Source organism: Trachurus japonicus, chromosome 17 (assembly GCF_045865225.1).
Source record: "Trachurus japonicus isolate A0001 chromosome 17, Traja_1.0".
In the NCBI taxonomy this organism is placed as follows: Eukaryota; Metazoa; Chordata; class Actinopteri; order Carangiformes; family Carangidae; genus Trachurus; species Trachurus japonicus.
In genome coordinates, this window is record NC_140923.1 from 18,272,237 (window position 1) to 18,294,251 (window position 22,015).

A 22,015-nucleotide genomic window follows, 5' to 3' on the forward strand; every position below is an offset into this window, starting at 1 on the left:
ACGTCCGGGTCTTTGACCAATCAGGAGGCGCAGCGCGGAGTCAGAGGGGACAGAGACCACAGATAAAATGTTTGACTTCCATCCATCCTCTCAAACCATCCTCCCAATCCTCGCAGGGACTGTTAGCAAACCTGCACTTTAGGTTGTTTTTTTTCATCTCTCACCTCAGTTTACACACCGAGCAGCGGATACGAGTCAGCTGGGATTCACTTTTCTTCTCAACCTGTTCACTCGAGGAAAACGGAGGCTCTGTTGCGTCGTCTGTTAGAGAAGGGCGAAGTAGCGACTATAAGAAAAAAAAAAGTGTTTTGTTTTCGTTGGATTAAAAGCGACTCGCAGCGGCGGCAGCTTCGTTTACCGTGTCACCTGACAGAAAGTCAGGAATCATGACAGCGCTGGCCGGAGGTTTACCGAGAATGATGAGACCAACTCCGCACCAGAACTACCCGCGGGGCGGATACTCTCTGGAGGGTAAGACTCCGCCACCAGTTGCTGCCTCACACTTAGCCCAGGAAAAAAATAAATCCAACTTTTAGGAAACTTCAGCAAAGTTGTCAAACTCTAATAAAAAAATATTGTTAGGACTGATTATTATTAGAAAATAAGTTTTAATTGTCACTTTATGGATAAAAGCTGCAGAGTTGAGTCCATGTATTTCCAGTGTCAACACGACGTGCTGTTCACATTTAATTCTATAGCCTATATTGAGACTGATGTTTTTATGTGTAGCCTATTAGGCTATAAATGTGGCTTTTATTTGTGTTGCAATAGGCTACGTGTTACATTTTTTTTTAATTCTTGTTTAGGCGACTTAATTTTAATTTGCTGGTAATTTTTGTCCTGCAGAAGGTTGTTCTTTTCACACCTGCACAGACATGTTCTAGTTTATCACAGGAAGGTTAAAATGCTTTTTAAATTTGCAATTATAAGAACTGTTAATAATAAGATTGTTCCATTGCATTTTACATATAAAGATTGTGATTTTTTTCATATTTGATCGCACTTTAAAAGTTCAGCTGTTAATTTGCTAAAACCATAATGGCCTCGGCCTAAAACAAAAACAAGTTCTTCCACTAACCGACGTGTCCCTGCATTGCTGGTGCAGTCTCCACTCCGTTAGGACAGGGTCGGGTCAACCAGCTCGGTGGTGTCTTCATAAACGGCAGACCTCTTCCCAACCACATCCGTCATAAAATCGTGGAGATGGCCCATCACGGTATCCGGCCGTGTGTCATCTCCCGTCAGCTGCGGGTGTCCCACGGCTGCGTCTCCAAAATCCTCTGCCGGTACCAGGAGACAGGCTCCATCCGACCGGGGGCCATCGGAGGCAGCAAGCCCAAGGTAAGACAGAGATTGTTTTGGTGATAAATAGTGTCTTTAATGTAAATGATAAAGTTAGTTTTACACATGAGCAGTGTTTTCAGAGTACAGTTAAGTTCATATAAAAATTCCTGTCCGGCAACACGCGCAATAAGTGGTGGGAGACTCCACTGAAAAAGCTGTAACCTCTTCTGTTTGGCTATGAAATATTCAGGACAATTAATCTATCATCTTGTGATCGATCATAAAAATTAAACTGAAATTCACGTAGGTCATTGGAAAAGCCTTTATGACATATAAAAATGTAGTGGTTAACAAACGTTGATGGGGATGGACTTTACAGGCTCTCTGTGGCCTCATAACTTTTTTTTTGAACGAGTGTGTTGCATTTGCAGAGCCACTTGAAATCTGAAAACTACAGCACATGATTCAGCTTTTCTGTGTAGCCAAATGAAATATTATACTGTAGAAACTGACGAGTGAACTCCTTTTCTTCCTCTACCCAGCAAACCGCTACTCCAGAGGTGGACAAGAAAATCGAAGAGTACAAGACAGAAAACCCGAGCATGTTCAGCTGGGAAATCAGGGACAAGTTACTGAAAGATGGGATCTGCGATAGGAACAACGTCCCCTCAGGTATAATTGCATATATATATATAAAAAAATAAATAAATAAATAAAAATAAAAAGTTTGAAAAGTGTGACCACCAAGAAGGGTATGAAAATGATTGGCTCATAAAAATAAAATAAAAATCATCATTACCATATAAACAGGCCTAAATTTAGACAAAATAGACACAATGAAAATGCTTTCTCTTATTTTTGGACATGCTTGCTTGGACATAATAGGATTGAGTTTTTGAATTATATTTTAAACATTGTAAAATGTATTTAGAATATTTAAAATGTACCTATGAATTTTCTGTTTGCCTCAGTGAGCGCCATCAGTCGCATCATGCGCTCGAAGTTCGGCGGAGCTGGTGAGGATGATGAAGATGATGATGACGTGGTGAAGAGGGAGATGGAGGAAAGCGAGCCACGGACAAAACACAGCATCGATGGCATTCTGGGAGACAGATGTAAGTGCATCATTTATGATATGACTTCGCTGTGTGATGACGTGAATTGGATGTTTTATTTCTGGGTTTGTTGTGGAGGGAGGTTTTAGTTCTGTTGTCTGCACTTGTCAGGTGTGTATACTCCATGAAAAACTTTTTTAATAATACTAAAACATAACTATAAATATATCTACGCTGATGAAATATTAATATATTAATAATAGAGGAGTGATTTGGTTAACTAGTACATAATTAAATACATTCAGGCGTCAGGTGTTTACAGGTGCTAAAGCTTCTGAGATTTAACAAATGTAAAGAAAAAAAAACATTTAAGTGGATAATCAAACATTTGTCTAACTTCCAAGCCTGAGAAACTTTTTTTTTTTTTTTTTTTACACTTAATCGGACACTTGAGGATGAACTTCAGGGGACAAAGCAGGGAGAGTCCATTGAGACTCACACCTTAGTTTGACGCGCACAAAAGCCAAACTCCAGTGAGCGGCTCAGTGGTGTACAAAAAGACGCCAGGGCCTTTCAAAATAGGGAAAGAAAGGGAGAAAAAAGTGCGCTGACAAAAGGCCGGGAGAAGACATTATGAACCCGCAATGAGCGATGAATTATTCAGGGACACCAATAGGCCCAGTGCGACCTGGTTTATAGAATGCTCAAAAAAGTGCCAATCTGGAGGCTTTCCCCACTTTTTTTTTTTTTTTTTTTACAGTTGGTATTCAGAAAAAAAAAACACATAGGAGAAGAAACTGCTCAGACTTTATTCAAACACCTGTTGATTTACGACCCAACTGGGGACTGAAGAGTGTTGCCGCAGAAAGTAGAAAGGTTGCTGTTGGAGACAGTGCCGTCTAGAGTTAATTATTGATGAAAAGTCCTCTTAGAGATGGTGGTAGTTCTGGCGCTATCGCTTCACGACGCACAGGTTTATTTGGTATTTTTCATACTTGTGGTTTTGTTTGGATTTCAGTCTGCTGTTCGGTTTTTACGAGGTGAAAACTTTAGGCCTACAGAGAAATAAAATAAACATCGAGTTAACACATCTGGCTGCTGCTATGGAACCTCGTGATTTTTCTTTTCTTTTTTTGCCTACAAATGTGTTAAATTCACATCAGGCCCTTTGCGTAATCAAATTGAACGGTGCCGTTACTTTTGCGCACGGAGCTTTTGTCACAGTCTTTGCGCAGCGAGCATGACGCCTTCAGCCAGTGAGCGCAGGGAAAGCCTTCTCTCCACTAGATTAAATCCAAACCTTTTATTCCTCTCCACTTTCATCTCAGACAAAGTCCGCCCCTTTCCTTTCCGCCTAGGGCGCACACATTCATGCAATATCTGTGGGCACTTCCATCTCCCTCTCCCAGGCGAGACACATCCCCAATACTGATCAGACACTGTTGACTTCCCTAACTTCGAAAAACTAATTTCTGCACTAAATAAATAAATAAATGAATAATTTTAGCGCAGAGACGACGATCAAAATTGGAAATAACATGACTATCAATAAATGTGGGTAGGCCTACACACTTGATTGTTAAATGACTTTGAGTTGCACATTTTAAAAATATTTTTAGTTTCAAGATACATTATATATTTAGCTTATTTATTTTTGTTTTTAGTCAACACTTTTAGGATTGTATTAATTATGTTTTGTTGTGTTGTTTTGATTTTTGAAAGAAAACAAATGATATTAGCTATTTCACATCAAATAGGTGACATCCTACATGCAAACAGCTCAGAGACACTTTCCTCCCATTGATATACAGAAGAGCACTATTTCATTCTTGTGTCTCTTTGTGGAAGTAGTTGTTGTTTTTCTCTTTTATAGCACTTCATTAGAATGTGAAAAGGGTGGTTTGGGGACTGGGAGAGTGTCTTCTGGCCAAATATTGATTAAGTAGGTGTTTGCAGAGGCTATTGTTGCGGTGGAGAGAGGCCTGTTGCTCTCTGCCCCTTTCTCCTCTACCACTATTGTTGGCTTTCCTTAAGTGCTAAGATCAAAGCTGACTCATTTAGATTTATTTGTCTGGGAAAAGGACTGCTAAGGTTTGTGGGATAAAGTATACTGGGCAGCCCCAGGTCTGCATGGCATTAGCAAGCGGCTGGGACATTGTGGGGGGAGAAAAAAAAAAAAAAAAAGGATGTTTGCTGGGATGAATCTGATGCTGGGTTGTTTACATCTCCTTTAACTGTCGAGTTATGTGGACTGAATTTAAACAACACACGTAGCAGTGCTGCAGCTTGAGATATGTTTGAAGAACTGCTTGTGCCATTTATCACATTTGTTCATAAAGCAGCGTGTGTCCATCTTGTGGTGTGGTATATAATTTTTAACAGAACCCAAAATAAATCCGATGGTGCCAAGAATTTGTTTTTGCCATGAGTTAGACTGAATTAATTGATAGCATCCTTTCCTCTATTTATTACTGTTAGCACTTTAGCCTCATTTAACTAATTAAAGTAACCAAAGTCATGAAAGAGGAGTAGCCACTCTTGCAGGATCAATTTATGGCAGTGGGGGTGAAAGGGAAAGAGAGGAAGAAAAAGAAAAGCTCAGAAATACAAACAGTCAAAGGGATAACTTTTCTTTAAAGGGAATCCTGCGGTGCCAAATTGAATGAGCCCAGTTCTTTCAAATCTGCCATGGTGAACGCAGTCAACATGTAATAATTGGTTTCATTGAGGTGCATTCCAACAATCTGCTGCCATTCTCCTGCTTCTATTGTCCACAGGCAGGCAAATAGCCAGAGGGACAGGAGGAATCAAGTGCTGACAAAACATGAAAGATTTAGCTGCTTTTGTCAGAGGAGCTGAGTAGGACTTTGTTTGTGTAAATAAACTGGGTGAGTGGCTCCCTGTGACTTTATATGGATTTAGAAAGAGGGATATTTAGAGCGTAAGGAGAGCAGAAAGATCATATTTGGACTTTTTTTTTTTCATTAGGCACGTACCAGATTTTAAAGCAGCCAAAACGTACATTTATTATACATTGACCATTTTGTAGCTGCCACATCTGAGCTATCTAATCCAATTTGAAAGTTTCATAACTTTTGCTCTCATGAGACTCTATCTAAGAACATAAACAGATAGCTCTCTCGAACACACAACGAGCACGGTTAGAGCATGGCAAATAACCCACTGTAACTGTAAACACTACATAGAGAGAGACACTGCTTTTTCCTGAACTCGTGTGTTTGTTAGGGGTCCCTGCATTTCCACGGTGAATAAGTAAAAAATTGGAGGGTTAGAGGAAAACGTCTCTGCTCTGGTCGCAGGAGACAGAAGGCCTCAATGCAACCAGAGGAATGTCTGTTACAGCCACATTTCCATTTTCCTCTCAGGGGCTGGGATAATGAAAGAAATTTATATTTGGGCCTCACGCTGTGTTTTCCTGCATTAATAGTGTTTATAATGCTAGTTTAGCCCAGTGGACTGCGAGGGAAAACAAAGCAGAATACACAATATGTTTCTGCCCTTAAGATAGATAGATAGATAGATAGATAGATAGATAGATAGATAGATAGATAGATAGATAGATAGATAGATAGATAGATAGATAGATAGATAGATAGATAGATAGATAGATCCATTTGTCTCCTGCTTCTCAAATATAAATACTCAGTGCTTTTGCGTTCTGTGTTGGCATGACTCTCAAGACTCCCTCTTTCTTAAAAAAAAAAAGAAAGAAAAAATCCACACTAGCTGATCTGCAACTGAATGCAGACTCTATGCTTCATTAAAGCCTCTTTCTCTGTTGGCACCCACATTGTGATCCTCCAATATTAATTCAAAGGACAATTAATGAATGCAGGCCAACTTTGAAGTAATGGGCTGAGGTCCTGCCCTGAGCCGGCCCCTCTGCGCTGATGTACTCTCCACATTCTCCCCACTAACCCCAGAGACACTGTGAAGTGACTGAAAGAGAAGCAGTGAGCAATAGAAGGTCAAGGAGAGGAGCCCCAGTAGAAAAAGAGCTCTCTATTTCCTTGGAAGTATTAGCCAAGCAAAACTCTGTGATGGGGAGGATAAAGGAGTGAGAAGAGAAAAGGGTCGGGGGCGAGGGGACTCTGCAAAGAGGAGCACAATGGGATAGTTAATTGAGTAAAGCCAGACAGCGTTGTCAATCACTTAACTTTGTTTAGCCTCAGTTTTTGTGGAGCTGTTTCATCCAGCACATTGCACATTATGGACACGCCAGCAGAACTCTGTTGCTGTTTTGATTAATGTCTCTTTTCCTTCTTTGAACAAAGAAATCCTCTTTAAAAAAAAACAAAAACAGAAGTTTAGGATGTAATTTTTTTTATGTGTGCAAAAGTAATCTGTTTATTTCCTACATTTGACTAAACACATGCATTAATCCAGCAATAGTTGAAAATGTGTGTTAAACAAAAGAAATACAGGAAAAATCAATGTTTCAAAAAAAAAAAACTAAAAAAAACATAGGGAGCAAAGAATGTGATGATGGTTTCTCTCTCTGCTGAGTGTCTGTGAAGTTTTGTTGGGGGGGGTCAGCGGTGAGGCCGGCCTCACGGCAGCAGCGTTGTGCAGTAGCTGTGAAAAGGTCAGGGGCTAACCTAGGGTCACTTGACTGTTAAAACTATCAGGCCCCAGGAAAAGGAGGTTATGATAATGTTTGAGCAAAAGACGCGAGTTGACAGACTCCTTAACATCAGGACGCTCTCACCGAAGCAGCCGCTGTGGATTAGGCCTGAACTTTCATTTTTACAGACGTTCCAGAGGGTTTTTGCTGTTGTTTGAAAAAGCGTTTTTGCTCGTTCTTCTGAAACAGATCTGATTGGCTTGTTTGTCTGTCTGCTCGTAACAGGGCCGGGCTGAGGTGAGTCTGTGCTGCTGGTTAGTGTTTCTTTAACTGGAACGTGCGGGCAGACTGGCCTGTTGCTGCGGCCCCGCGTGGGTTCCATGCAGTTGCTTTGTCCCTGCCCTGAGGGTGGAAATGCCACCGTGAAACTGTCACCTAACTGCACCACAGTGGAACTAAATAATAACCACCACACACTGGGCACACATAATAGCCAGTGCAGGGCCATTTGTGGCTTTTTGTCACTTCACCAATATTAGACAGAGATACATCTTTCAGCGTCATATCGGCAGCTAGTTCTTTGTCCGTTAAATGCCAACCTCCTGCGCTTATTCACTCCTTTTTTTTTCCTGTTCTGTCCAGCACATCATCATCTCCCTCTCTCCTCTCTCTTTTCTCTCTATCTGACCCCCACCCTCCCTCCTTTCCCAGGCAGCTGCGGGTTCCTGGGGGCTTTTTAGCAAGTCAAGTGAGCAGCCCACTCACTCCCATTTTTTCCCTTAACTGTTAACCCCAGCTGAGCCCATAAGCTGTCAGTTAACTATTCTTTTCCTCCAGCGCATCTGCTCGCTCTGGCTCTGTGTGGCATGCCACTATTTTATTCAGTGGCCCACTCACACTATGCTCTGTGGCCTGAAAGGGCCAGATCTACTTCCCTGGGCAAATAACTAGTTCATTTGTCTCTTCTGCCCTTTGTTTTGTGTTGCAAACACATGTCACCAGCTCAATTACCTTCTCTATTAACAGCCCCTGGATGAAGGGCTAGCCAGCCCCTACTAGGACAAGACTATAAATTGCCCCATATGCTCCACTTCACTTTCTCTTTCTCACTGTGTCTCTTCATCCCTCTCCCTTCCCTTTTGTTTCTTTTTCAACATCCATATACTTTAAAACAATTTTGATTGTAAGATAACACTTTGCCACTTTTCCTGCCTTGTTCATTTTTTAAAATGCTATTTTAAGTTACCTGTGTGAATTTTCTCTGCACACGTGTACACATACATGAATGTGTGCGCCTGTGCATGTCTCCTCATATTAACATCTCTTGAGCGGTGGAGAGGGGAGGGGTGCTGAATGCTTGGCAAGGCAATTCCTGGCCAATGTAGTCTGTGCAGTAAACAAGAGCAGTCTTTATTCGTGCAGTTGGAATCCTCGCTAGGTTTTTTTGGCCTGTTTGAGGCTCTGCTGCTGCTGCAGGTGAAGCTAATGGAACTGGACGTTCCCCAAGTTCACATCTGTGACCTTCTGGAGTTTATCTTCCCTGCCTGTCAGTCTTCTCTCTTGATCGATAAATGGTTCAGTTTACGTTGAGTGGCGGCTCCGCAGCCCTACCTGTTTCTCCTTGAGTCCGTAGACTGTTTATGTGCAGCCACATACACACCTGCTGTAAATGCACTTGTTGAATATATTTATACGCCTATGTACAGTGAAGGGAACCTGTTGAATTCACTTGTTGAATTCTCCAGTATGTTAAATAAATGTTCCACTATCCATCCCGCTATCAAAACGAGCTTGTTATTAGTTTATTAACCTATGGCTTACTTTGTTTTCAAATTTCTGTTTTATGGGTAATTCTGCAGCAGCCCCAATTTCCGCTTGAGGGATAATAATCTATCTTTCTATTAAGATTCTTGTCAGAGCCACGGCCAAACTGTGAGCGGCTATGGACTAGTTTCAGCTCCCTAGTGCTTTAGCTGCAGCGTAAAATTTGATTTGGGTGTTTAAGTAAGGAGGTCGAGGCCTCCCTTTGTGTGTTTAGTATCCTCTTCTGCCGTTTGTTATGGGGGAATGTGTGGGAACAAGCCTTCTTCTTCCACTGATCCGCAGCAGCGCTAAGGGCCTCGTTTTGAAAACGTCAAAAAGATGCGGCCGCGGCGACGGGTGAGCACAGAGACACAGAGAGGAGAAGTGAGTGCATGAGATGGAAGGGACAGGTCTCACTTTTTAAGAATGACCAGCACTCCCCCCCCTCCTCCCCCCCCACCCCTCACCCCCCGATTCTCCTTAGCGTGGCACCCCACACCCGTTCCCCAGCATCTTCTTCAGGTGCCTTCAGCCTCCCATCTCCTCTCCACATCAACCCTCCAACTCCCCCATCCCCCCCAACTTTGTGCCCCTCAGGCCATGGAGGGGAGGGGATGAGGGGGTGCTCCCCTGCTGTGCCCCTCCACAGCCCCAGAGTAGCCCTTCTCTTGGACCCCTTTGTGCCCCCCCCCCCCCCCCATTCTCCCTCCCCCTACCCTTCATTCCCCCACTCATCCCCTGGCCCTACAGCCCCCTTCTCACCCTACAGATCCCCCCCCTCCTCTCCCCTGCTGGGCAGGTGACAGGCCCCTGAATGCGGGCCCGGGCGTCCCTGATGGCTCCTACAGATGGAGCGTGGTAATCGGTCCAATAGAGCCCTGCCACAGGCTTTTCCCTGCTAAGATACAAAGGCTTGGCCACATCATTTCTTGAAAAAAAAACAAAACAAAACAAAAAAAACAACAGAGAGTGAGAGAGGAAGAGCGCAAAAGAGAAAACGCAAGCCAGAGGATGACAAAAGCAACACTGTCATTTGCCATTAAGGGAGAGTCTGTGACGGAGTGATGGAGTGTTTTCTCTGTAGTTACTAATAATAAAAACAGGGAGGGGAAAAAGGGAGGGAAAGACAGAAATAAAGGGGGCAAAGGAGGAGAGATCCACCCCCACTCTGCAGTTAACATGAGCTACAGTGCCAATGAGGAGCTTTCTCCTCTGAGAAGTTTTATGAGCTCTCTCCTTCCCTCCCTCAAGAATCTTTTCGTTTCTGCTCCGTCATTGGTTCTCTGTCTTTTTCTTTCTTCCTCTGTTTCTCGGTCATTAAAATGGTAATGACACCACAAGTTACGTAGCTTGCTGTTTCTCCAAGTCTCGTCCTGTAGTGTTGCATATGTTACTGGTGAATACAAGTTGCACGTACTAATCCAAACAATATTAGAAACGTGTTTATAGGAAAAATATCAAGTTAGATTTTTCATGCTGTGTGGCCCTCTTTTTATGCCCGTTGTATTATAACATTTGCTCCTACTGGTCTCGGGCCACATCCTTACCTAAACAAACCACATCCCCAACTCATAGTGCACGTTCCAGTAGTATTTAAGCATCCAGCCAATCCCTTTTGAGCCTTTATGCCAGCGTGGCACCCTTAGTTCAACTGTAATAAAGAGGTCTTCTCAGCATCAGAACCTTGTATGTCGGCGGTCCGGAGCGCTGCAGCATTCCCAGGAACCAAATCCGTGTGTAATGCCTGGTCAAACACACACTGGCAACCGGCACAAACATTTCCTGCTTGGCTCCAGAGGCTCCAGAGGCAAGGGGAGATCCCTGCTACCCCCCTCCATGTCTGACTTGGCACTTTTTAATTAAAGCTTTAAATCTGGAGGGCAAAAAGGAGAATGAGCAGTCTGGGGGAAACAGACAAGCCTCTGTCCTCTGCTGTAGCCTTTTCTGTTGCTTACACCTGTCTCTCTCGCTTTTGGCTGCCTAATTTCTTCTCCCTCAGCTTAGGTGTTTGCCGCATAGACGATAAAGTGTGGAAAAGGTGCAGTGAACCCTCCACTTGAGGTCTAAGAGGTCCCTCTGGGGTGGATTTGGGAGTGGATTCCAACTCTTTCTGTCTTGTGTCCATCTGTGTTTGACACATTGTCATAGACTACTTTTATTGAGTGAAAGCCCACAGCCCAGACGCAGCAGATGCATGTTTGTGAGTGTGTGTGTGTGTGTATGACTGAGAAAGAGATGGGGGGATGGCATACATGTAATGGCGGACAATAGCAGGCTGTCACGCTAGTTTGTGGAGCCTAATCATTATTTAATAGATGGGTAACCTCCCCCTGAAATGCAGCAATAGTCCTCTGTTTCGAGTCTCAAGCTCTCATTGATTTCCTTCTTCTGCTGAATTAGATCCCAATGGCTGTCTCCCAGTTACCCAGTCGCTCTCTTCTACCCTCAACTGAACAAACAGATTAAGAAGCACCTGCAAAAGGCCGCCTACTCTTCACTATAGGCCCCTATTGGCATAGTGCACAGCATGGCTAAGACTGGGAGAGACACAGTGTCCCAGGGAAATAGATGCCCCAGAGGGATCTAGCCCTCTTTAATCCATGTTCAAGCAGCTTCTGGCTTTTGATCCCCTTAGGAACCACTGAGGAGTTTAAGGGAGCATAAGGACACAATCTAAGGTGGCTCAGTACCATGTGTTGAACTCAGCATAATCTATCCTCTCAGTGTTGGCTATTGCGGCGCAGAGTAGTTTAAACTGTTTTGCTGTTCTGAATGCTGAAGTAACAGTCTCTCTCTGTTTTTTTTGGTTGTTTTTTTTTGCAATTTCAGCCAGTCACTCAGACGAGGGCTCCGACGTGGACTCGGAGCCGGGCCTGCCTCTGAAGAGGAAGCAGCGTCGTAGTCGGACCACCTTCACGGCGGAGCAGCTGGAGGAGCTGGAGAGGGCCTTCGAACGCACACACTACCCCGACATCTACACACGGGAGGAGCTGGCTCAACGTGCCAAACTGACAGAGGCTCGAGTTCAGGTTAGACACAGATGCTTGTCCCGCACCGCAGCAGCGCGCCGGCCTGTCATGGATGTGTGTCATGTGGGCGTTAAATTGCCTGGGACTGTTGCCATACATTCCTTACAGCCATAAGACATGCCCCCCCCCCCACCCTACCCTCCTCTCCTCTCCTCAGCAACCCCCGACCCCATGCCTGACGCCTCCCCCTCCTCCTCACCGCACATACGGACACAAACACAGATACACTGCACCCACTGTGTACGAAGACGGCTTTTTATTTTCGTCAGACTCTGCAAAAAGGTCTTAAAATAGATGATTTAGATAGTGTGCTAATATGGGCTTTAACAGCTGAAACAGCCCTCTGGCGTTATCTGAACCCAGTGACTTGTAGTAGCACACAAAGATGTAATGTCTGTGGTTTCACTGCATGCTCCAGATGTTAAGATCTCTATCAGTTCAGCTCCCTGTAATAGGTCCGAGGGGCCTCACACACATACACACACGTATACATTCACATGCACCGAGCTCACAGCCAAATACAGATAAGCATTATAGGAGTAACATCATTCTACTGGGTTGGCGGATAAATAAAATAATAAACGCCCTTGTCTCTGTTCTTCTTGCAGGTGTGGTTCAGCAACAGAAGAGCCCGGTGGAGGAAGCAAGCCGGAGCCAATCAGCTGATGGCTTTCAACCACCTCATCCCGGGTGGTTTCCCTCCGTCAGCTATGTCCGGCCTGCAGCCTTACCAGCTGTCCGACAGTCCATACCCTCCTACTTCCATAAGCCAAGGTGGGTCCAACTGAACACAGTCACATGTGCTTTTTATGCTTTAAAATATCAGAATTCCATCATGTATCGTCAGATTGATAACTGCAAAAAGTCTGAAATCGTCTCACAATGGCAGCATTCATGTTTGTGTGCATATAGCAACATGTGGCGTTAAGTAGAAATGTCTGATTCTCCACAGCGTCCGAGCAGCCCAGCACTGTCCACAGGCCACAGCCGCTGCCCCCCACCTCTGTGCACCAGAGTGGACTCAGCTCATCTGCAGGGTCTCAGGATGGAAGCTCTGCTTATTGCCTGTCCTCAGGACGCCACGGTTTCTCAGGATACTCGGAGAGCTTCGTTACTCCAACAGCACACTCCAACACTGTCAATCCCGCCATCAGCAACAGCCTCTCACCACAGGTACGTCTTTCCATCCTACAGATATACATGTAGAAACAAGGAACGCAGACACCCACGCACACAACACACATCATACCTGGAAGTCGGAGGCCCGAGGTTCTCCATGGTGGTTGTGAAATGCACCATATGGACACAAACGTACTCTCTCCTCTGTGTGACCTAGGAAGTGTCATTGCAGTGACATTGATGAAATCTTGTTAAGCCAGAAAACACGGTAGCTTTTCATTTTTGTTTATTCTGATGGGTTGTTTGATGAATTTGAAATGTGGCAAACGTCAGTCTTTGGGGAAGCTGAAAGGACCAAACATGAGGAGGGATGTATGGATGTCGGATGATGACACAAATCAAAACTGAAAAGACAATTATGGTCGATTACACAGTCATCAGTGTCCATCAGTGGCTCCCTACCAGCCTAGAAGATGGACTAACAGGCGTAAAACGAGCTTTTAACCGCCACAAAGGGTGGCCGGCCCACATGCAATGCATGCTGGGTACTAATTCCCATGAGAGAGAATCTCAGACTCCTGTCAGGCACAGATAAAAAACTGCCTCAGGCAGGTTTGTTACTTTGTGAATGCCTGAGGATGTATATATATTGAAAAAAGAGAAGAGCTTTGTTGTGGCTGCCAGGGTGCATGGTCAGAAAGTAGAGGGTGGCACCATTGTGGCTGAAGGTATAATTGACTGCTTTGATATATGAGCTCCAGTGACTGACTACAATTTGTTTTTTTGCTCCTCAACAACTCGCCATATTTACTTTAAAACGTTTTTGTTTGGGTGTTAGGTTTTTATTTCCACTGGATAAAAGTATAGAAAGATGGCGAGAGACGGCATGCGGTGAGCTGAGACCATCAGTGGTTGATGGTTTTAATCTTCGCCAACTGCGCCGTACTCGTAATTTGTACTTAAGTTAATCGCTCTGTCAAGGCATAACTGGATGCAAACCTGCTGGTAGCTGCCATCCTGTAACTGAGTGCACGGCTGTGGTTCACACAAGCACAGGGTCGCCGAGTGACTTAAACTCCAATAAAGAGGCCAAAGGTGCTGTGGCCTCGTGGATGGTTTCAGCATTAACCTTAGTCGGGCGGCCTCATACAGAATGGACATCTCATCTTGCATAGGGACGGCGTGCCTGGAATGTTTTCTCAGTCTGGAATTGCAATCACAGAACGTTCCAGTGTCTTAATTGATTGGAATGAAGTAATCTATCCTCTTGTAACAAAGTGTGTAATTTATGCAAATGACTCACTTTGTTGGCTAATTTGTTTTAATTCATATATTCATTGCAGCTGTTTGAATGTATATTGCGATACAGTTTTCTCTATTTCAGACGAGGATAGAATTAATTTCCTGATTTTAACTTAATAAGAGAGAGGAAATGAGAATTGATTAAATCCTATGACATTGATAGTTAATACACGAAGACCTCTTTGCTCTTAGAAAACTTTACAGCTTTGGTTATCTCAAATGGAAACAGTTTGGTCTATTTTGTATCGAATCCTCACTAGAATTACCTGGTCAGCTGAACTCTAAATTTGTCTATAAAAGCCACTCCGCTGTATCTACTGTTCTGTGTCCAATCAGGAGATCCGGGGATTCATTTAACGCCAGATATGGTCAAATTAGAGCACCGTGCAGTTTTGATATGGATGAGGTTTACTTTAGATAGGTGATATTCTTGTCTGAGCGGTTCGCTGTGCTTTTTAAAACGGCAGTCAGGCCAGTGGTTTCCCTGTGGTGCAGGGTCCTTGGCGTCTCACTGCTGATCTGGTGCATACCAAAGGAATCCTTTCTCACCAAGGAAGCGAGCGGCCGGGATTTGCACCCCCCTGAGACCTAATCCCCGGAACAACCTCAAAACAGACACACCATCGGAAACTGCTGCTGTTTCAGTTGCAGACAGAAAATGCTTGTACGTAGGAGCTTGTAGCTGGAGATACAAACCCTGAGACACATGGAAACACAGAATGTGTGACGAAACAGCAGAAAATGTTTGTATGAAGCCACTAGAAAACTGCTATTCACAAACAATAAGTTGATAAATTCGATGATTTAATGAATAATGCTTTTCCCCTCTGAGGCCTTTGTGCAGATTTATTGGTCACTGAATTTATATAATATATTATTATGATAGACTCTGTGTGGAGGAACATGTGTGTGCATTCCCTGCAGTGAGAGAAATAATGATTTAGTGGCAGGCTACATCTCTGTGTTCGTCAGATGTGTGGGGTCAGATCACCCTGACACACCAGCTGTAAATTACACACATTAAAGACACATCAGAATGTGAACATGCGTGTGTATGCCAGCTGGCTGTCAGTTGGGAAAGTCTTGTTTTCGCATCACTCTGCGTTACTTATTGTTTGCTTTTGTGTGTGTTTTTCTTTTTTTCTTTTTTCAGTTGACTTTTTTTCCCTCCAGGTTATATTGTTGTTTTGAGTGTATTTGGTTTGGTGTTTGGCTTCAGTTGTGTTTTCTCCTACGTGGACTGTAACTCTCCTTAACTTCATTTTTTTTAGACATTTTCATGACTTTGCTTCTCACGCAAACTTATGTGCAGCTGTTCACGATGTATCACCGATACCCTTACACCCCTGACATCAGAGCAAAAAATGCTTACCCCACACACACACACACACACACCTACTGTTATATACACAATTCCACACATAGGAGACGTAGCTCTCAGACACATACACAAACACACCCTACCCCTCATTCCCACGTACCCTTTGGCCTCTTTACCTTGGCCTCACAAGGACACGGTGATTTGTGATTTAAGAGGAACAAAAGAAAGTAAGAGAGGGGGAGACAGAGAAAGAGACAGTGAGAGAAAGTGTATTGCTTTGAAGAGATCAAAATGTTGGTGGACACATAAAAATGTGTGGAAGGTCTGCTTCAAACACATCACATTCTCAGAAATGAAGTTTTTCATGAAAAAAAAAGAAAGAAAATTCCTTATTCCAATATTAAGAGCAGCCAAAGTCAGACTTAGATTATTTACTTCTTTTGTATCTATTCCAGTTGTAAGAAAATCATCAAGTGTCATTCCGAGGAAAAATAAAATTAAAAGAAAAGAAAAAATTATCCTCTTTAATCTACATCCAAAAATATGACAGGAGAAGTTTAATAGAAACCACTGGGAGGGCAAAGGATTGATCTCTTTAGCCACCGTCTGCTCACTAGTCACTCAAGCATAGTAAAGAGAAACCACATGTGTGAGGGAAGCCAGTAATAATGTATTTCTGACAATGAACAAGGAGAGAGGCTTCCACTCCAGCCCACCTGAGTGGAAAGGAAACACTGATGTGAAAAAAAAGAATAAATCGCCTTTTTATTTTTCATTATAAAATTTACTTTTTGGTGTATTTTATACATTTTATTTTATTTATTATTATTTTGATATTCAATGCTATTAATAAATAAATACAGCTAGTCAATTCAATATATCAGTTCTAATCGCCCATTTTGTCTCCATTTCTTCCCTCAGGTGATGGGCCTTTTGAACCCAGGTGGAGTGCCACATCAGTCCCAGAGTGACTTTGCCCTCTCCCCACTGACTGGAGGCCTGGAGCCCAACGGGGGCATGGCCGCCAGCTGTCACGGTTCGCAACGCCTGGAGGCTCTTCCAGGCCTGGCCAGCATGCCCACCCTGCCCAGCACCCAGTCGTACTGCCCACCTTCCTACACCTCCCCAGCCTACGCCATGGACCACCACCCATCCTACCAGTATGGACAGTACAGTCAGAGCAAGGTACGTTTGGAAATACGCAGTTTGTTTTCGTGGAGATCTGTCAAAGATTTAGAGGTTTTTAAGGACTTTATTTTCAAGATTTGATCGTAAATTAGATATAATTGATTAGCGGTTATGTCCTTCTGTAACCCCTGCTCCGGTTGAGCTGCTTAGTTTAGATTTTCTGACTCACAGCCCATGTTAATTGCACAGACCTCTCTGATGAGCGAGCTTCTCAAATCACCCAGCGCTGTGCTGAAATTACATGTATGTTAAGGAGCGCTAGTGGCCCGGTTACCTCAGTTTACATTACCATCACTGGACTATCCACGTGGGCTGATGTAATGGCATGTCCGGGTCTTATCCCAACACACACATTTTCACTCACTGTCCTTTCATGACCCCGTATGATGAGCTTGCCCATCAAACCCTCACTTAGCCATGTAATGACCCATGCAACAAAGATAGCCGCCCCAAATGAAAGGAGCCACTTCCCAAAGCGTGTTTGACAGGAGGGAGGGGAGTGTATTGGTCGGGCCGGCGTGTTGTTGGGGCTGATCTGAGGTACACTACCACATGTTGACTGGCCCATCAGTGGCAACATCTTGATGTCATTAATTTAGCCGGTCCTGAGAGAGACCCACATGTAGCTTTTGGGGGGTTTCGTGAAATGCGTGTGTGTCGATGTGTATTTGTAAGCGTAGACATATATGTGTGTGTGTGTGTGTGTGTGTGTGTGTAAAGGCAGGGTAAGGGGCTCTTTAACAGGGGGCGATTATGGCCCTTGGCAGACCAGGATTAGAACCATGTGTCCCACTGGAGGTCAGATTTAGAGTTGCTATTGATCAGTGGAGCAGAGCCGAGCAGAGATCCAAGCTCAGGCTCAGTCTGTGGCTAAGGCTAGTCTTGCCAACCACATTAAATGCAAAGATTGAAACTCTTCACCTTTTATTTTTGTATTATTTAACCTAGAGCCCCAGCTTCCATTCCCACCTGCTGTTACCCATTCCCTCCCTCTTGCCAACATTTTATTTAACTTCCAAATTCACACAATTTGCTCTGTAAACCATCAGAGGATTTAAGCACTTCTAACTGAATACTATGCAAAATGAATCTTTTTAACCCTCCCTCTGTCTCTTCTTGTTCTCCTCAGGTGCCTTTCATTATATGAAGCCCCCAACATGGCCTGAGCAATGGGCTTCCCCCGGCCAGTCATCGCCCCCCACCCACCCACAACCTCTACCTCTGACAAACCTTCCAGGCCCCAAGAACAGCAAGAGAGAGGCTGGGAGGGTGAAGGGGTTGAGGTGTTCTCCTTCAGCAAGAGAGGGAACTACTTCAGATGGAGGTGTAGTGGCGGCGATGGAGGGGGTTGACTGGAATAATTGGGACCAAAGGCTCGGCCTCTCCTGTTACCTGGCACTCGCTTGTGCTTGTGCGTCATGCTCCAAGGACCAACTATGGTTCGTTGTCCGTGAAGAGGAAAAGAAAAAGGGTGGGGGGAGAGGGGAGTAAATACATTCAAGATTCTGTATTTGATTATTGTAATAAGTGGCAGGGATGCAAGTTGAGATGGACTTTTTTAAGCCCCAACTTGAGGCCAAGTTGATAGGGGAGGGGTGGATTCTCATGGCTGATGGGTATCGAAAAGGCCGGATAGCGATAACATGTTGCGCATATCCACAACGTTCCCGTGAGGATCTCTTCATCACAATGTCTTAGGGTGCTGATAATAAGTGTACAGCCACCCGATTCTTGTAAAAGACATTGGAGTTTAAACAAATGTGTCTACACCAGGGGAAAACCACCAGGAAGGCAAGAATCGAGGCCACATGGAGTCACAGCGAAACCACTGCAACCAAAAGAAAGTGCAATACATTCATACCTCATGTAATGTAAATGAATACGGCTCAAATGTCCCTGAGTATATCCTCAAAAACATGCTCTCTCTTTTCAATGTCATTCACTTTGGGTTGCGTGCATTGACCAATCAGGGGAAATCATCAAGAGATGAACAATAGCAAATGTAGTTGTGATGTCATGAAGCCAAAAAAATTCTCTGCCAGTGAATACTTCATTCAGTTTGACAGTTAATTTTTTTTTTTGCATGTGTTGATTTAGTTTTCATCAGGAACTTGCAAACATTAGTTCCATTTCTTATTTATTTAGTGTCATTGAAGTTTTGTATCTCCTCTTTACGTCTTGTATAAGTGCTCTTAAGTGCTTAAGTCTTACACAATGTTCATTATTCATGTTTTTTCCTTTTTGTATAATTTCCATTTACATCAGCGTGAAATGATTTTGTTGTAAGAAGTTTTGTGTACAGTACAGCACTATTTACTATTTATAATAAACTATATGAAAATACACCAAGTGGCTGATTTGTCATCTCTTTTCATGAAGTCATGTTCTCAGTTTGTTATTTCAGAAATTCACTGAAATGTGGCACACTTAAAGCCACAAAATACTAAAGAAATTATAGTAGGTCTACAGCATTTATCTTTCAAAAAATAAAATAAAATACAGAAAAGCAAAGTGAAAAACAGAAATGAAAATTGACTAAATAAAAAAGAAAATTAAAATAGTTTACAGAATATAAGGCCTTCTTTTAGATTTTTGGCCATATGCCATATGAGTCTCTTTCTTTTTTTCTTTCATTTCTTTCTTTCTGTCTTTCTTTCCCACTTCCAACATCAGCACAGTGGCGATATACCTTCTCTTTGCGATCTGTGCACCTCATGCCCACTGTTGGAGCACTAAATCATAAATATATCCCCTTTCATAAACACTCCTTTTGGACAAATTCCTGCTCCCTGGGGGCTCCTTCACACCCCCTTGATGACTAAAGCAGAGCTGCTGTAAATTATATAAGCACAGCGGCCCACAGACACACTGGGACATCAGTCACCGACATGGGTTGTGCAGGGTTCAGAGGGGTTTTGGCTCTCACTGGCAAACAGAAATGAAAACACTGTTCACCCAGTTGGCAGACTCCTCAAAGGTTACAGATATCAGCAGTGCATTTTTATCACTCCCTGTCATTTTTTCCCCCTTCTCTTGTGGAGGTTTAGGGATCAGGTATACAGCTGTCCATGTCATTCATGGCATCAATGTAAAGTGTAAATGTGAGTACCAATGCAGATACACTGAATGTGTTTATTTTTGTGAATTAGTGTGTTTGTACTATATTTTATGTTTGCGTGTATCTGTGTGTTCGCACATTTGTTTGCATGTCTGTGCTCAGTTTGTGTCCAACATGATAAGATCAAGACAGGATCACATTACACTATTTTCTTTGCTTTCAACAAACTTCTTCTTTTTTTTTCTTTTTTACAAGTGCTCAACTTGTAAGACACAATGAGTGAAAAAGCCAAAGAGGTTGCTTTGGAGTGGAGTGTCAGTCAAGCACCAACACACTGGAGACAACTTAACCTCTGACCCCAACACTCTTTGAAATGAGTAGACTACTTGACCGGAGCTGACAACAATCCAACCGTCTCTGCAGCTTCCAAGCCCCTAAATTGAAAGTGAAGGAAGAAAGCACAAAGAGGACGGCTGGAAAAAAAAGAGTTTCAGATAGGAAAAAGATTCAAAAGCGAGGTTCGGAAAATACTTTAAAAAGCCAGAATGTCCTGGGAGAATGGAGCATCGACTGATTCAGATTCATTTCTGATCAAAATGACCAACAAGTCTGTAGAAATCATTCTTCAAAGGAGCTCATAGTTGTGCTTTCATGATATTTTGGCTGCACCCAATAGGCTGAATGGCAGTGGGCTTTATCTCTGAAATACCACCTTATCAAGTCCCTTGAAGAGTGGGTGGATGACTCACAGCGTGCCATTCCCAAAGTGGGTGGCGAGCGCCTGCCTCTCACACTTTCCATCTGTAGTCCTCTCAGTGACTCTGGACCCATTTTATTCTATCTGTTTTTGTTTGGTGTTTCTCCATTTTGATATGAAATCCATGAACCGGACCCTCCTGTTCTCTCTACTCTCCAGATGCCAACACATTCTGGAGGACACCGGTATCGACATCAATGGGCACCAAATCAACGCGACTGAGTTCAACAGCACAGCGAGCCCTCTTTCTAGCACCAGTCCTGTAACCGTCGTCTCCAGCACCAGGGAGACCTATGACAATGCTTACTTCTACATCCTATTTGTCATGTGCTTCTACGCCATCCTCGCTACGACACTTTTCAGATGCTTAGGCAGCGACGAGGAGAAAAAAGACCCCTACGCGGAGTTCATGAGCACTGGGCAGTCGTCAACGCAAAAATTCAACACAGGCTGCATGGCAGAGAAGTTTTACTTTGAAGAGGAGAGCATTCTGTGAGCCACAGGCTTTCTCAGGAGAAGGAGGGAGAGTATGAACGCATGGGGGGATGTTTTGACAGTCACCAAGCCAGAAAAACGTCAGTGCGGCCTACTCAGGCAAGACCTGTTAGTGATTTTGCAAAACCTGTAGTAAGTTCATTTCTCCTCCCCCCCTTTTCCATCTGACAATCAGAAATCTCACGCGAGCAGACCGACCGGCCGGCCGGCAGGAGGAGACAGCTGCCTCTGATGATCTGAGAGAAGGGTGGAAACATGGAGAACTGTGGGTCAATGGCAGGCCGGAATCTCCTCCTGTGAGGCCCAATCAGGATCAATAACACCGGGGCCTTCGACATGCACACACCACAGGGAACCAGGAATACCTCAACAGACTGGCCGTGTGGACAATATATGGACACTGTGTGTGTGTGTGTGTGTGTGTGTGTGGGAGAGAGAGGGAGAGAGAGTGAGTAGCCTACTGACCTGACACTGGCTTTAATTCTGTAAATTCAGCTAACATACTGAGGAAATTAGATAAGGATTCTAGGGAATTAAAGATGAGACTATTTACTTTAATATCATGTTATGGATGAACTGTTTATATGAAAGTGAATATATACATTAAATTTTGTCATTTCAGTCTTTTGCCTGCAGAAATTTAATTTTACATTGCAGCATCAAGTAGCACTTTCAACAGTAGCCAAAGGATCTGCTACAGGAAAAAAAAAAAAAAAAAAGTATATGCACACAAACAATGTTTCTGAATAAAATAAAATGACATCCCACTCCCCAATTGGCTCTAATTAGAGCCAAAGCTCCGTGCAATAGCGACATTCCTTTGCCTTTACATTGTAACTGATCTTTTTTGGAGAGTCCACGGTACAGAGCTACAAGGGCCGCTCCAACCTCTCGGTGACCCCGTATGATCTACGTTTACAAAGCTGTGGCGAAACGTGAACCCGAGACTCACTCTGTAGAATTAACTTCAATTGCGCAGCGGGATCGTGGAGAGGAGCTTACAGGGAACACACGCTTCT

At 43.7% G+C, this 22,015-nt stretch overlaps 1 protein-coding gene across 1 annotated transcript; it reads left to right on the forward strand.

Annotated features, from left to right (window-relative positions):
• Positions 1-141: 141 nt before the first annotated feature.
• Positions 142-19,035, forward strand: pax3a (paired box 3a). Its single transcript, XM_085804128.1, has 9 exons — positions 142-471; positions 1,106-1,341; positions 1,827-1,956; positions 2,256-2,399; positions 11,557-11,756; positions 12,365-12,530; positions 12,709-12,929; positions 16,420-16,683; positions 17,816-19,035. The coding sequence occupies exons 1-9, from the start codon at positions 387-389 to the stop codon at positions 17,831-17,833; spliced, it is 1,464 nt and encodes a 487-aa protein (XP_085660254.1). The 5' UTR covers positions 142-386; the 3' UTR covers positions 17,834-19,035.
• Positions 19,036-22,015: the final 2,980 nt, after the last annotated feature.